This window comes from Haemorhous mexicanus, chromosome 2 (genome assembly GCF_027477595.1).
Source record: "Haemorhous mexicanus isolate bHaeMex1 chromosome 2, bHaeMex1.pri, whole genome shotgun sequence".
Lineage (NCBI taxonomy): Eukaryota > Metazoa > Chordata > Aves > Passeriformes > Fringillidae > Haemorhous > Haemorhous mexicanus.
In genome coordinates this window covers 4,813,844-4,831,248 of record NC_082342.1, presented here as the reverse complement: position 1 = coordinate 4,831,248, position 17,405 = coordinate 4,813,844, and the positions used below count along the sequence as shown (strand labels likewise).

The following is a 17,405-nucleotide window of genomic DNA, read 5'->3' as shown; positions in this document are numbered from 1 at the left end:
GCTGTCTCCCTCCCCAGAAAGGGCAGCACTACTATTTTTTTCAGACAAGTATGTTTAGGAAGTAAATGATGTCTCATCCTTATACCCTTTTCATGTTAAAGATCTAGGACCAAAAGCTTCCCTGTGTGCAGAGTTTAAAGGATCTATGCAAGAGCCTCTAGGTAACCACTGCATTTTAAACAGAGCATAAATCCTAACTTTTATGTTGTCAACACTCTTCAAAATAAGACAGCTAAATGTTTTGGGAAGTTTATTTCTCAATTCAGCCCTAAGTTTAGAACAGAGTTCCTAGGCTTATTCTGAGTTTTGCTACATGGCTTTTATGTAACCCCAGACAAATTTTCTAAATATCCTCAGGCCTGAGTTTTCTCACTAGATCTCCTCAGAGGGGTCATTTATAAGCACAGAATCTATCTAGGGCAAAGTGCAAGCCAGAGTTACAGAATCTTCCAGTCTTTGTCTCCCAGCACTTCCAATCCCATTTTTTTAAATGGACTTGACAGAAAGGTGGAAGTCCCAAAGATACACAGCTTCATATCAGACCTACACCAGCTGTGTGGAGGACACAGAAGCTTTTTATTCTCCTTCTGAGAAAGGCTTTTATTATAAACTCAACCATTACCTGTTTTGTTTAGCTTGCTGCCTGGCCAACAAGCAAATAAGTAGCTTGGAAAAGCCACACAATGTTTTCTCTTCTACAGCCTGTCATTAGGGGATATTCTGGCATAGTGGAGGACCTTAAAAGAACAGAGTACAGGCTATAACTCTCCCTCAGCTTCATAGCTGAAGCACCTTGAACAGCAGATCCATGATCCAGACTAAGGGTTTGTCTACATTATTGCAAAAAATATTAACTAATTTTTTAAAAAGCTTAAGAATCTCTGTTGTCTTGCAACAAAGGTTAAAGCTCTGTGATAATGTTTTCATTTGCCATATATACTATTTCCTGTCAAGTCCTGAGATGAGGGATTGAGTCCAGACACCTGATTTGGCTGCATTATCTATTAAATGCATCCTTCTGTGTAAGGATCATGGGATTCTAAGAGCCATTCCATTTGGCTACCAAATGCATCCACTGCTTTTTATTCTGAACTTGTGCTCTGCTAGCAGAGACAAGACTGGGAGCTGTGATCTGACTCTTAAAAAATCCCTGGAGTTCCCACAACCAACACCACAATCTATGTGCAGTGACATTTTTCACAGGAGAAAAAAAACAGAAGCACTGGGTGTCATTCATCATTCTCTCACAAAGGTTTTTGGATTGGATACATTCTGCGCTGGACCAGTGATTGATTTATTTCCTATTTCAAAATGCTCCATTCCAGAGCTCTGTTTTGATTTCAGTGACCAAAAAAAAGTATGATTTTTGAAAGAAAATACTTTTCGTAATTCCAGAAAGGTTACTATACTGACTGGGGCAGCAGAAGCATGTGTAGGTTGTTCCAGAAGCTTAATTAATTATGCTACTTAATCTTGTCTTTTCAGATGTGTTTTATCAACACACTGTCATGAGTTAATTTAACAACTGATACTTAGTGTGGTGCTTTGAAATCAGACGTGTAGCTGGGTAAGTGATGACTCTACATTGCTGAGAGTCATTTCTGCTGCAGAATGTTTGAATATAGACAGCCCCTCTGATCCTGAAGTGCATGTGGCTAAATAGCTGCCCTCTTTTCTCCTTGATGGCAGCTTCCTTTGCAGCAGCAGAAATTACCCTCCCCAAAACAAGAGGCATCACACTGTTGTTCTAGGTTTGACACTGATCTCAACTCCTTTCTAGTCAGAAGCCTTTCATCACTCACATTTCACAAATGCAAAGGCTGAACAAAAAAAGTGACCTACTGACTTCTGTAAAGTAGAGGACAAGGTCCAGCCCCAAAATATCACAGCAATAGGTTACTTTGCCCAAAATGCCATGGGGACAGTAAAACATGCTGCAGCAAAAACTGCTGCCAGAGTCCAAGCAGTGACCTACAGAGGGTTGGAAGGACAGTTTACAAAGAGAAAGCAGCTTGCAAGGCATTAGCTCTAAAAGGAAAATGGCTCCTGCCTCTGCTCTCCTGAAATCATCTTCATCCTTTTGTCCTCTGCAGGTGAATGTCTGCAGCAGTAATGAGAGGGGTCCTGTACAGGAACTTGGCCTCCCATTCCCTGCTGACCTAATTAGGCACCCACAAACTGACTCTGTGTTGATGGCCCTAGAAAAGTTAGCCCACGTGGCCCTAATGCAAATGTCATTGTCAGAGACGGGATTAAAATGCAGTTTCCCTGTGTTTCTTCTCTTCACACCCCTCAATCAGTGACAACCATTCCTCCCCTTCCCAGCCCCACTCCCAGTAAGAGGACTGAATGTTGTGCCTGGCACTGCAAATTACCATTTTGGCTTCCTCCACTGGCCTCACTTGGGGCTAAGGGAGGGGGGTGTGACTTGTCCATCAGCACAGCAGGAGATGGGACGCCAGCTACAGGAACACTGGGGATGTAGTATGGACCTGGCATGGCAGAGACTGCAGGAGGGTACCCAGCTTTTGCTGCTTTGCCTGCTACATACACTGAAAAAGAAAAAGAACAAGAAATGGCATCACAGACCAGCCCCCCCAGACCTGCTGGACACACAGACAAAACCTGCACCACCAACCCCACGGGAGACAATCAGACAAATGAATTAACAAGGACCAACCTGAATTTCTCTAAGCCTCAAAGGGTACTGAGGGGAGTTTAAAATATGCACTGCATATAATAATAATAGTGCATATAATAATAACAGCACTGCAAGATGCCCAGAAAGACAGGGTGTTACAGCCAGCATTACTGCTGCCATGATTTAGTGGCAGTTCAGCTTTAAAAATAACTGATGACTCAAGCAGCAGGATGAGGCTCATGGAACTTGACAGATCTGACTGAGCCTGACCAGGAACCTTGCTGGGCTGCAAGGATTTTGCACTGTTGTAGAGGACAGCTGATTTGCATTGCCAGGAAGAAACCTCCCAGGATGCTCTTAGCTCTGACCCACAACATTCACTGACACAACAACAACTTTGGAATGGGAGCATGACACTTTGGAAAAGCAGGCACAGCTGCCAAGGCAGGGAGGGCTTGGGGAATTACATTTGTAATTAACTTTGAGCATTCAACCATTGAGTAATAGGTCAGATGCTTCACTCCCTAAGAACCAGTCCTTTAGCCAAGCGAAGTGCTCAGGGCAAAGGAAGCAGTATGAGCAGATTCTCCTCCTGTTCTGCCAGGGAGCAGAAGTAGTAGGGCAGATTTGCAGCAGGACAGGGTCACTCACGTGCCCGGGGACAGCAGCAGGACTCGGGACAGCAGGGGCAGCGGACGTAACAGCAGCAGCTGTGCGGGCAGCACTGGCACCAGCAGATCCCCACCAGGAGGAAGAACAGGAATGCCCCCAGGATCACCAGGCCCACAAAAACCCACTCTGGAAAACAAGGGGAGAAAAGGAGATACTTACAGGACTGCACATTTCTGTGGAAGAGAACGTCAGCAACATCCTCCCAGCGGAGAGCACGGGGACAAAACACACAGGTGAATAACAGAAGTGGACCGACTCCCTGTGGGTCTAGGACTGGGTCTACTCCTTCTCTTCTGTCAGAGCAGAAATGGCTCATGACAGTGAGAAATGAGCTACCAAAATGTGGTCTCTTCCAGCAGCATCCCTGGCAAACTGAGAGGCGAGCAGCACAGAGGCAGCAGCCCTGGCTCCCCGGCCAGAAACCCTTCGCCCCTCAGCAGACCCACGCCAATGCCGCAGGACGTGCTCCATTAGCGTTTGGCCCTCATCAAAGACTCATTCTTCTTGGCCATGCTGGTGCCCTGCTTATGTGTTTGTTCCCCAGCCACATTTTGGTTTTAATGGGACAAACGATGGTGAAAAGCGGGCTATAAATAGCCCAGTGAACGAGCCAGGCCTGCCCCTTCCATGCGAGGCCTACGCGCGCAATTATTCTTTTGAATGTGCCGAACGAACGAGCATCCTATTCAGGCGCCACTGCCAGCCAGGAAACCTAACAACCACTTTTTTCCTCCCCCACTGAAGCCTCAGATGATGTGTGCCAGGCCCCAAAAGGGAGCAGCTGAAAAACTCTACAAGTGAAAGCACGCAAGAGCTGGCCCACAAAACCCAGGATGGGGCTTAAAGGGGAAGCAGAGGGAGAAAAGGTTTCTCAAACTTTGCTGCTGGAAAATGTGGTGGGAGCAGGGCTCAGCCTGTGCCAGGGCAGCACCTACTGCCACAGAGGAGTTCCACAGACTGAGGAACGATCAGTGAACACATCTGGACCAAGAAATTACAAGACTCTGAACATACAGGAGGCCTGGAGTTGGTTTTAAGTCAGAGAAATGCACCAACCAATCTCAAAGCAAGACTGGTGGTGGGCAAAAGACTTCAGGTGGACCCAGGTGTTTATTTAGCCACCTAGGAAACATGGCAAAAAGCAAATAAAGACATGGTGGAGCTGCAGTGGGAAAGGATTTATCCCCACTTCAGGGGAAAAAAAGCAGCAGACCATTATTTCCAAGCAGAAGTTCAGCATTCACTAAAGAGTCTCCTGGTACAGTATTATTTGAGATGAAGAAGTGTTGATACAAGGATAGCAATGTGCATAGAGAATCACACTGGAAAAACAGAACATCCCTCACCTGTGTTGCTAAGCTAAAAAGTCAAGAAAAAATGTTTCACCTTGTCCACTCAATATAGAATTTTTCCTAGTTCTTAATACAATGCAAAAGTAAGAAGTGTCATTTTTGATCCGTCCACAGTGTTCTGTTTGAACAAAAGTATGATCCTTTACTTTGCTGGAGTTTTCCTTAACTCTTTTACAAACAATTCCCCTTTTAAAAAATGCCATTTTAAATCTAGAATTTAAAATTTCCTTTGAAAAATGTCAGTCAAAGATCTGGCATCTACAAATCAACACTTCAGAAGTGTGAAGTGATTTTTTTTTTTTATCCTTTATTTCTTTTTTGGCTGACACACATGAATTTAATTTAAATTTGCATTTAATTTTGGTTCCTGTGGAATAATATGTTGGGGTTGAACTTACTATATACTGAGAAAAATTCAGCTAACAAGTAAGGAAAGGGCAGAAGGGAAACATTCATGAATGGGAAAGCAAGAGCTGAGAGATTACTGACCCAGTCCCTCAAGTTATGCTTCTAGCAGCTGTTTTGCTTAATATTTTCATAAATTACCTTGACATAGAAAACAAGAATGTGCTAAAATATCATGACAGTAAGCAGTAGGGATGCATTGTCACTGAAGGCTGGGACATGTTATACAAAAGGCCAGTTGTCCTTGGATCTAAAACAGGAAATGTGAAATGCAGTATTATCCTGAATTTCAAAGTATGCAGCAGTACTTGCAGTGTCACAGGTTCAAAGATAAGAACAATTTCTGTTCTGAACAGGACTTCACTGGTTGAGAAGAACTGAACAACAAGAGAAATGATCCAGTATTGACAGCATTACTGTCACCACTCACACAATACAGGCACAAAAAATGGCAAATCATAGGCCAAATAAGAGAAGAATTTCCAGCAGTATTAAGAAAATAATAATGCCATCACACAAGGCCTCCTCTGCACTTAACTGCATCTGAAGTTACTGATGTTATACAGCTCTGGTCATCTTTGCAGCAGAAAAGACGAATTTAGGCCAAAGCCGATGGAGAGCAGGGATTTATTTGAGGGAGGAAGGGACTCTGGAGCCTGCCTGGCAGCAGGGGAGCTGAAGCCTGCTGAGTTACTCTATTAAACAGAAGGCTGAGGGAAGATGTAGCTCCTGCCTGTAAATATGGTAGGAGGATAAATGCAGCAGGAAAAGCAGGTATTATAGTTAAAGATCTTACATAAATGGACAGAAATAGATGATCAGTGATGTAGAGAGAAGCTAAAAGAAGCCCATCAAAGAAAGTGGGCCAATGGGAAAGAGAAAGGCCAAACCTTAGGCCACACCTAAGCTTGCTGAGCTTACAGAAAGATGAAATTACATGGTGCTGGGGAGAGAATGCAAGACAGGGAGCCAGACTATCCTTTCCAGTCCTGCACTGCCTAATCTATGCCAATCTAAGCAACATCTTAGTGGCTTTTTCTTTGTTGTGTTCTCATCGTGTTTTCTGCAACCATCATGGACACAGAGAAAGAGGTGAAATAGTACTGCTTGACACAAGTGGCCAGCCACAGCTATCCAGTGAAACTCAGATGTCAGATCTCCAGAGCTATTAGTGAACAGTTCACAACCACTCCGTAAAGGACAAAAGCCTGGTAGAGGAAAAAACAGACAGCAAGTCCATTAGAAGTGTATCTGTGGTCTCCCTGAACACATCCTAGGAGTACAAAATGGGGTCAGATTTGTGTGTACATTGCACATTGCAGGATACTCACTCAGCATATAAAGTGGATGTTTGAAATCAGTGTCCCAGCCACAGGGACCTGTGAGTCAGGATTTTACTTCACAGGAAGTTAGACCATTTCCTTTTCTGATGAGGTTAAAAAAAAAGCAAAAAGAGCCTGCTGGCTCTTCCTTTAAAACAAAACAAAACTGGGATTCAACCAGTTCCCAATACAACTGTGTAATGCTGAGATTCAGATGACTACCAAGCTGACATGCTCTGTGTCCTCGCTGTCTGGAAACTACTGGTTTGTTCTTGCAGAAGTATCTGCTTTTCTTTACTCAGGTAACAGACAACACCAACAGCTGAAATGTGGTTTGCTGCTGCATCTTACACTTTCTTGTTGTCTACAAATGCAGTGAGGGTACCAGAAAGATATCGGGCCTACACACCATAATTTTATACCCATTCAATAAAACTCTAAATAATGGTGGGGAAAGTGTTAGACAATAGAGAACCAACTGTTATCTATCTGTGCTGAAAAGACCAATCCCTCTCCTGCCATGCAGGAATTCTAGGGAGCTTTGGGTTACACTGGAGGTCGGTGAGTGTCTGCCTTCTCTCTGTTTGCATCTCTGGGACAGGCTCGAAAATAGCTTCACACATTTATGTGGAGTTGCATTTTTGCACAAACGTGTGAAAGAAATGCTCCTCGGGCCCCACCAGGGAATGATCAGCTGACTTGAGGGCTAAATATTCTCACAGCTTTTCCCTTTCAAGAACAATCTGTTGCACAGCCTCTGTCTCCTCTGCAAGGAGTGCCAGAACTGGTGGCTCTCGCTAGTTTTGGCTAGCAAGGGATTTATCACAGGCAAGGAGCTCTCACATCAGGCCAGCCAGCTGGTATTACCAAGAACATGGCCTGGCCATGCAGCACAAGAGGGGCTGTGCCACTGATGGGTGCTAGCCAATGCTCTGTTCCCAGCACCTGCTGTGCTACCATCTGTGGTGATGGTGGAGCAGAGCACAGGCCAGGCCTGGGGAGCTGAGTGACTGCACAGGAGCAGCTGACACACAGAGCCATGCAGGGCTGAGGGGTCTCCCAGGCTGAAGCACACTTTCCTCTGTGCTAGCAGGGGGAGAACAGAGAGCTTGATAGAAAATGTCCCCAGAACAGCTCTGGCATTTCTGCTCTCACACTGATCCTGGCATGACATCAATCATCTCTGTATGCTGGCTCCCAGCATGGCCCAGCATCAGCTCTCTGGGGTCCATACCCAGCACTTTCCCAGTAACTGACAGGCTTTTCTCTTTAAATCCCCAGGTAAAACACACACACAAGTGAAACATACACCACATAAAGATGCTGCAGAAGGATAAACAGACAAGATGACAGAGGAATGGATGATTAAGGGTGAAATGACTGAATACCTGGCATAATCTCCACAGCAAAACTGGGCAAGAGATCAGCAAGCAGCCCTGTCCTGCCTAGAAAAGACAGAAGGAGGAGAAGAAGGAGAGAGGTTACTGCAAGAAAAACACACTCCCCAGCCCCTGCCTTAGCCTCCAGTTCCCTTCCTCATCAGCCCACTTGCACTCTGCGTTATGTGAATTCCTATCAACCACAGATGTCATCCTGCTCGATGCCTGGTGTCTGCCTCTGCACTTCTGCCATTTCTGTGTCCTTGCATTTTATCAGCAGAGCTGGGGAGAAAGAATCTGGAACAGAGCTTCTCCAATCTAGGCACAAAATGACAAGAAAAAGGAGTCCCTTTAGCATAGTTACATGGTAACATCTTCCTGGAGTTATGCTCTACACATGCAAAAGCTCCTGGAAATGCACAGCAGCCCTTAAACAAAAGGACACAGTTTATTTTTGAAACATACTGATGTAGTTTCTACAGATATGAAATATCTTTAACTTAACCCAAGGCTATTGATAAATCAGCCACGTGCTTCCAAAACCCGTGGATGCTGCTCTCCATGTGGGGGTCTGAGTGCATCAACAACTCCAGGAAAGGAGCCTTGAAGGAATGCTGTGCATATGTGCTAATTATTTGGAGATGCATGAGCACCTTGGTGAGACTGTGTGACAAAGGCCAACACCCAATGGAAGCAAACCAGCCAGGGAAGGATTCGTGTAGAAATTTTTGGGATCACTTTGCAAAAGAAAAAGGAAACAAACAAAAAACAAAATAAAAAGGCAAGTCAACTTCAAATTTATAATTTACAACCAAATACAAACAAACAAACTCCAAGCCCAAAGGCAGCTTGGTGCTTGCTTGTTTTGGCACAGAATGCCTGGGATATTTCCAGTACACAGCAAACATCCTGCACAGTGCTCAGCTGTAATTTACACACACCTGTGCATTGGCAGAGCAGCCCTAAGTGCAGCTGTGCTGTGAACTCTCCCATAGAGCCCCAGGATCATGCTGGGATTTTAAAAGACATGCATATGGTAGGAGAGCTGCACTCTGAGGAGTCACAGAGATTGTGGGCATTGCAACAGGAGCAGCTAAGGGTAAGCCAATGCAAAAGTGGTAGAAAGCTACCTTTAACCTCCACATACACCCTCCAGGTCCTGCACTACGCAGCACTCAGACACAGTGATGAACTGGATCCCAAGTTCCTTGGCCTCTAGCCTGTCCTTGAAGGTTATTACAATCAAATTCCCACCAGCTGTTTTTTCTCAGTGCTTCAGCAGAGACTCTGTAGAAATCAAAAATCCACAAGGAAGCCTGCTGGAGCCATAATGAGTATACCATGACTACAGGCAGTGCTTTGCAGCCAGTTGCAACTCATCAGATCTGACTAGTACTCACAGGAACGCCCATCCTGATGAAGTGGTCCAGAATCCTTAGCAAGAGATAGCATGGTGATGCTTCACATAACTGCTCCCCATTTACCACTTTGAGGGAGGACTCCTGCCACCAGTCTGCTGCAACATTTTCATCTACATCTACAAAGAGTTTCATGACATTCTTTGCAGTCAATTTCCTGCAAGGATCAAGTGTCCAAGCCACTCACAACTAGCATGTTATGTTCCACGTGCATATTAAGCATATCCCTTATTTTGATTAAACAATATGCAATTCTTTTGCAGGCCTTTTATGCATATGTGAACAGCACCCACATGAACCACACACATGCAGAATATGGGCAGACATGAGCATGTAGCTCACCTCCCATGTGTTATTACCTCTGCACAAGCTCACATGCAGCCCTAGTAGGAGAGCAGATGCCACTGGACAAATTGATGGAGGTACACAGCTAATTTAGGGTGTCTATTTGTGGTAAAAAAGGCAAGGAAATGACACCTTTAAACAGCAGAAACTCCTTCCCAAATGGTCACTGACAAATGGGTGCCTGCTTTCTTTGGAACCTACCTGGAGAGCCTCAAACCCTGCTAGTGCTGGGTACCTTCTGATCTCCAAAAGGAATCACATGCCCAACATGTGAAAAAGCATCCCTTAATATAACAGTGCCTGAGAGCTTGGTAAAAACAAACACAACCAAAGCAGCTCCTCTGTGTACCCACAAGCAGCCAGTACTTCCCTGCTTGTGCAGCCTCAATTGGCTTGTCAGAGTATATCTGCCTGGGGAATTTGCATCCCTGCCTTGCCAAGAGGAGCCACACAGCCCTGGGGACCCAGAGCCCCCAGCAGGGATGCACAAAGCCTGGAAAGACCAGAGGCAGCAGCAAATCCCAACACAGCTCAGCCTGAACTCTGCCTGCCTCGCCAAACCCAGCTGGCAGCCAGCGAGCACAATGCCCACCCCTGGACTGCCGTGCCCCCAGCAGCTTTCCACAGTTCAGGCCCCTCCCTACGCCAGGCTGGATAAATCCCCTGATTAACCCTTCCCCACACCCTTCCTTCAGGGGAGCCAGCAGGCTGAGGCTGCCTGTGGTTGCCCCAGCAACAGGAGGCTCCCACCACTGTCCCTCATTGAAGGCGACCTTCCTCCCTCTGCTGCTGCTGCCAGCAACAAGTGGAGCAAAAATTCTCCTGTCCTGCCAGCCAGTGGCACAGGGACACAGGGACAGGGTGGCTCGGGGGGGCAGCACTGCCACTGGCTCTCACCTCCTGCCCTCTGCAAGGCACGGCCCAGAGCCAGGTGGTGACCACAGAGGGGATCCCGGGGCAGCAGTCTGGTGTGTCACACACTGCCCAAAACAGAGAGCAGGGCGTCCTTTTGGACCCATGGCTGCAAGGGCAGGCAGGAGGTAGAGCACCCATGGCCAGCATCCACCCATCTCTCCATGCCTAGGGTGCTCCTTCCATGGGCTTTAAGCTCACCTCCTTCTCTCTTGTTTCTTTCAAGGAAGTTTTAAAGTGGATGCTGGGGCTAGATAGCAATTGATGGGGAAGAAACAGTTCAGGAAAACATCCTGCCAAGAGACCATCTGACCACACCACCTCTGCACAGCAGCTCTGCCGACCTGAGAAAGGGCTGCAGGCACTCCAAGCCATGGCTGAGCACCACTGCTGAGTCACAGATCTGTGCCCCCACCCGCAAGAGCTTTGTGTCCTCTGTGCAAGCTCCCACCACCGAGGGGATAGAGGGAACACACAGTGGCCCCGTTTTCCAGGGTTGTCCCGGGTGACTGTGTCAGAGCTAGGAGCCTGTCCTCATTCTGCAAGGATCTGGGACATGTGCCTTCTCTATTCCCACCGTGCTGCTGAAGGGTTTTACCTGCCCATAGTGGCCTCTCACCAGGCACCTCACACGCCCCAGGCCCCTGCCAGCCTTGAAATGCAATGGAGCTTGCAAGCACCCCATCTGCACTGGCAGAGCACAGGAGGAGGGATGGGAGAGGAAAAGCTGAGGGGATGCAGAGCAGCTCCAAGAGGTGCAGACACACAGCAGAGGCCAGCGAGGACAGGAGTTAATACACAGGAGGCAGGCAGGCGACAGAGCAGTGAGCAAATAGCAGCCGAGCAGGGAAGACCTGGAGTCAAGCACACAATTAGCAGAGACTCTGCAGAGAAGAGACACAAAAATAATTAGGGTAAGTGGTGCAGCTGAAAAGAAATGATGGCATGAATAAAGTAGGAGCAGGTGCAGTCAGAAACATGGCAATTGGGTAAATATGGGAACATGGCAAATACTGGCAGTCGCATAAATGTGATAAATATTGGGTAACTATGGCAGTAACTGCTGAACTGTTTTCCTGTTTGAAGGCTGCTTCCACTGCCCAACCTGCTGCAGCGTGATCACAGGACACAGCAACTACAGAGGGAATTATTTCCTTCTCAGTGGCGGAAAACTTTGCCAAGCCATGCCACAGCAAGAGGCCCCTGGCAAGGGACACTGGCCTGAGGAGAGGTTGGAAAGCACAGGAGAGGAAGTGTGGCCCTTGTAAATCAGACACTTTTCCAAGGCAGCTGCTGTGAGATTTACTGGGGGAGCATGGCTCTGCAAAGTGTCCCTCTGTGCTCCCTCTGCTTGGAGTAAACTTTATCCTTTCTTCCCATCCTTCCCTTCAATTGGACGGAGAAACAGCAGCAGCCCCTTTTGGAGATCAAAGTTTTAGCAGGCAACAAAGACCTCCAAGGAGGCTGTTGCCATGGCTACCTTAGTAACCGCGGTCTTTTAATCACACCGGTCTGCTTTGTGAGCAGCAGCGTGTGGCTGTCGCCGGCAAATAAGGAGGAAAACAGGGGTAAAAAACCTTGGCAACAAGTAGCACTTCTAATCGGTGTGAAATAAATAGCCAGGAGTAGGCTGGGCTAGGATGACGGGGCCTGGAAGCAGGTTACAAAGGTGGCGGCACAGTGGTCTGGGGCAGTGCATCAACACTTCTCCAGGATTTTTAAGAGGAAGTGTGCCAATCACTTCCTTCGCCTGCTGGCACTACCCACCTTTGGTCACAGCTCAAGGTGGGTGAGCCCTCTCCAAGGAGCTGTTCACAGACATTTTCCCAGCTGAGATGTAGGCCAACACATCCCCAACACAAGGCCATCAGCACAACTCTGCCAACTCCTATGACCGAGCACTAGCTCGGATGCTACTGGCAGCTTTTCAGCAAATCAGAGCAAAATCCTAAAACCAACATCATGTAAGGGAAAATTCTGCCAAGAACTTTTCAATCTCCGAAATCATGTCAAATTTTATTATACAGTCTCTCCTGGCATAGAAGAGATTCCAAACCTGGCTATATTTATACCAGCTATTGAGTCACTTTGCTGAGTAAGAACTGCCTTATTAGCATTGCACACCATACACACGTGTCCCAGTGGAGATTTATCCTCACTGCAAGTCAACACATGTCTCTATTAGTACATTAATTACTGTACAATATGCTGTGTATGTATCTACATTCTTAACTTTACATTCTTTACTACTATTACTATGGGTGTGAGACTTTTAAAGTTTTGAGTTCAGCCTATGTGGATACTGGCTAGTTATATAAACTGCAGAAGATATCAGCTTACCAATGTTAGTCGCCAGCTGTCTCCAGAAATTAACACAAACCTCAAGTGCTAATCGTTGTTATTTAAAACATAACAATGGGAGAAGCTTCAGCTTCTTACTTGGGGAATTTCAGGTGCTCAGGAAGGTTATGGAATAGATGATCCTGAGTGCAACCACACAGTACATACAGGACAACCAGAGGATCAGAAGGATCCAGCATGGGTTTAGGAAAGGCAAGTCTTCCTTGACCAAGCTGATCTCCTTTTATGACCAGGTGACCCACCCAGAGGATGAGAGAAAGACTGTGGATATGTCTTCCCGGACCTAATAAAGCCTTTGGGAATGTCTCCCACAGCATTTTCCAGGAGGAGCTGACAGTGTCACAGGCTGGGGAAGAGCGGCTGGAAAACTGTGCAGTGAAAGAGGACCTGGGGTGCTGATCAACAGCAGGTGAACATCAGCCAGAGTGTGTCCAGATGGGCAAGGAGGCCAATGGCATCCTGGTTTGGATCAGGAACAGTGTGGCCAGCAGGAGCAGGGCAGTGATTGTCCTGTACTCAGCACTGGTGAGGCCCCTCAAGTCTTGTGTTTATGTTTGGGCCCCTCACTCTGAGAAAGGCATTGAGGAGCTGGAGTGAGTCCAGAGAAGGGAACAGAGCTGGGGAAGGATCTGGAGTGCAAGTCTGATGAAGAGTGGCTGAGAGTGTTTAATCTGCAGAAAAGGAGGCTCAGGGGGAACCTTACCACTCTCTACAACTGCCTGAAAGGAGGATGTGGAAAGATGGGTCGACCTCCACACCCAGGGAAGAAGTGACAGGATGAGAGGAAATGGCCTCAAGCTGTGCCAGGACAGCTTCAGGCTGGACATCACGAACAATTTTTTCACTAAAGGGTGGTTAAGCACTGGAATGGGCTGCCCAGGGAAGTGGTGGAGTCATAATCCCTGGAAATGTTCAAGAAACAACTGGATGTGGCACTTTAGTGCTACGGTTTAGTTGAGATGGTAGTTTTCAATCAAAGGTTGAACTCAGTGATCTTGAAGGTCCTCTCCAACCTTAATGATTCTATGAATAACCACAAAATAATACTTCACTGATACACAATTTATGTAAAATTAGCTGCTGAATTGGATGGAAAAGAAAGCTGGCAATATCTGTCTAGCAAAGTGCATGGATCACTAAGCAAAGCATCAAACCAACAATTGGAATTAGTGGAGTACTTTCTGGCCTCTTCCAGAAACTCCCAGGGAATGGAGCCACTGTTTTGTGAAGCATGTCTAAGCTATGTAAAATCTCAGAATGCAAACATCAATGAGCATGCACAGACCTATGGGTTCCAGGGAGCCCAGCTGTGCTGAGCTGTACGTACAGGCACTGCTCTGTAGCTGCTCCAGCTTGGGAAGCAAGCAGTGTAGCAGCTTCCATAGGTCCCTGCACCTATGGTTAGTAAATTCTGGCACTTGGGAGTCTTACTGGGTTGTATGCAAGGCCATGGAATGAAGCTGGACTGCTTCCTGATGCGAGCTGGTGACACGAAGCTAAGATGACACTGACACTGCACTGTACTTCTGGTTTGAAGGTTCCTCCAGGCATGCTGCATCCCTGCACTGGTACACGTGCCGTTCCCTTCAGAAAGGCTGCAATGAATTACTTTACTGAAGCCCACTGACATTCTCATATAAAAAAGCAATACACAGGGGCTACAAATAACAATATGATTAATAGCACTGTCTGTGTTTCAAGAAGCAGGACATTAGCTGCCAGCTACTACGACAGAAATGTAGACTTTCTTCAATTTAGGATTCAGCCTTTTAGATTCAATCACATTAAAAAGCTTAAAAAATAAAATGTACCAAGTTTCAAAGGGATTCATTAACACAGCTGTAATGTCAGCAAAGGTTCCCCTTTTCTAATAAAACACATGAGTGCAGGGAGTATCACTTGATTCCTGTGTTGAATTGCTAAGTTCTGGACCAGTCTGCAGCAGAAGCAGAGTTCATACAGTTTATAGTACACTACATCCTGTTTGGAGATTCCAAAATGCCATCAAAATGCACATATATCAGAGAATCACAGAATCTTTTAGGTTGGAAAAGACCTCTGAGATCTTTGAGCCCAACCTGTGACCAAACACCACCAGACCATGGAACTGAGTGCCACATCCAGTCTTTCCTTAAACACCTCCGAGACAGTGACTTCAACATCTCCCTGGGCAGCCCATTCCAATGTTTAACCAACCTTTATGTGAAGAATTTCCTTCTGATATCCAACTTGAATGCCCTCCCAACACAGCTTGAGGATGAGCCCCCACCTTGCTACAACCTCCTTTCAGACAGTTGCAAAGAATAATAAGGTCTCAAGTATATTTTTAAAATATAATAAATATGTAATTGTATTTTTTAATTTAAATTCTCTCCTTAGTCTAGAGGAGGTTCACCACCAACCAATCTTCTGTGTTTCTGAGACAGAGGTTGCTACTCCTCTTCCCTCACCTGCACTGATTCCCTCAGAGAGAGTTAAAGTCCCTGACTAAGCAAAAGATACTGAATGGTCTTTTCAGCAAAGTACATAATAAGCACATGCCTAACATTAGGTATGCTTTACAAATCCTATCAGCTTTGCTGAGCACAAATGGATATAAATAAATGCTTGTATGCTTTTCTGAAATAAGTGTGACATGAGGACAGCACATGGGATTCCCTGATGCTACCCAGAGCTGACCAGCAGCTCAGTGTGTCAACGTGACATGTCCAGGTAACAAAACCCAACATGCAATCCCATCATGACCCAGGCTCCCTTGCTACTTAAGAGGTCACTGAAGGTCTCTGTGATCACTTTCCTAAGAAAAAAAGGAAATACTGCAATTTGCTCGGGTTTTAGATTTTGCTCTAAGTCGTGATAAAGTGCTTTTTGATCAATTATTCATGGTATGATTCACTGTATAAAAGCAGGACCCTGCACTTCTAGCTAAACAAACTTCCATTAATTCATTGATGCTATTGGTATGATATCCACTATTTTTGCTTCTCAGTCCTCTCAAGGTTTCAACGTGATATTAAACTGCCCTTTCATCCTGGCATTAATATGAAACCACTAGAAGGGATATTTTCCTATTTCTTTTTCCATTCTGATTTTTCTGTCACCCCAAGGATAACGTGAGTGGATAGAACCTCTGCTCTATTCAAAATTCTAATTTATGCTGAAATCATGCAGCAACCCCAAAATAAGCAATGTAAATTATATCTGTGAGACCACTGTCAGCAGGGAGCAAACAGCAATGTGCCCTGGGAATTGTAGCATCTCTCACACACTATCCCTCTGCTGCTCCAAACTCTCTAACAGGGAATCTGGGTTCCACACAAAGAGCAGCAGAACAGCAAACAAACCCCTTTTATCACATGTCCTCTAGGACTGTAAAATTGCTTGTGTCTCCCTCCAAGCAATGGGAACAAAAAATATCCCAGAATATGCAGAATATTAAGGAACAGTATTTTCATCACTGGCTGCTTCATCCTTTAGCCATCAATAGGGAGAGATAAAGGAAAACAAAGAAAAAAGTAACAGCAAAGGCAGAAGGAAAAGAAAAAGGTGGGAAGGGGAAGAGGGGGAAGGAGGAAAACAGGTAGGTAATCCTGGATTGCACCAAAAGCTGGAATGTTGCCTCTACCCAGGAAAAGCAACATACAGAGGCTGCCTAACAGCATGAGGCAGAAGGAAGCCCACGACAAGTCTGCTTTCATGCTGCTGCCAAACTTGGCAGAGAGCTGCATCAAGTGCAAGGTCAGGCCCAGAGGTGGAACAGAAAAGCAGAAGTGGTCAAGGGTGATGCAGCCTAAGCTACATGTGTACCCCAACATAACCAAAATGAACTGGGGGCAGAGACATCAAGCCAGCTCCAGAGGAGGGGATTTCTGTGTTTTCTCCCCACAGCCTTCTGTACACACTGAAAAACCAATTCTTCCTGTTACCATGGTACTGTTTTATCACTGGTGTCTGAGCACAGTTGTAGATATACAAGAGGAAGACACCAAATCCTAGACAGGAAGGTGAAAAAAGGACAAAAATTCAGCAGCTCATCACTACAGACACAGGACCTCAGGAGAGGATTTTAACAGCTACCACTGCCACCTGGCAGAAATAACCTCACCTGAACTCACACAAGTTGGTCCTGGGCCTGTTACTAAGTGGCAGATGATACACAGATGTCACACTGTGGATTTACACAGGCGAGTGACACTGTTTGCTGGAGTGACCAGACTGACCTTCCACTCTCTGACCTTCCACTCCTACTGTCCATTGTTTGGCTGACATTAATGGGGCGAGGAGAGGCAATGGCACTGTGACAGCCACTCGCCCATTCAGTCTGGTTTACTTGGTGATGATAACTACAGCTCCAAATATAAACACCAATTAAACTCTGACCTTTGGTAGGAGATCAAGGGAATGCTTGACAGACATGTTCTACTGTACACCTCCACAGATCACCTATACACTATCAACCAAGCTTTTTAATATTTCCATCACAGGATGCACAGATCTGTGCACACAAGAGCCATGGTGAGGTCTTAAGTGAAGTTGGGAAAAACTCGGCTTGCTCTCCTGGGGCATCTAGGGTTGAAGTACTACAGCTGGCTCCAGGC

At 46.0% G+C, this 17,405-nt stretch overlaps 1 protein-coding gene across 2 annotated transcripts in view; it reads right to left on the bottom strand.

Annotated features, from left to right (window-relative positions):
* Positions 1–17,405, bottom strand: part of ILDR2 (immunoglobulin like domain containing receptor 2) — a 40,232-nt gene that overhangs the window by 11,567 nt on the left and 11,260 nt on the right. Inside the window, exons 4-6 of one of the 2 annotated variants that reach the window (XM_059872231.1) lie at positions 7,781–7,837; positions 3,293–3,439; positions 2,376–2,552 (exon numbers count right to left, since the gene is read on the bottom strand). In XM_059872231.1, the coding sequence (XP_059728214.1) occupies positions 2,376–2,552; positions 3,293–3,439; positions 7,781–7,837 (381 nt within the window). The remainder of the gene's footprint in view (positions 1–2,375; positions 2,553–3,292; positions 3,440–7,780; positions 7,838–17,405) is intronic. The other variant, XM_059872239.1, reaches the window with a different exon arrangement.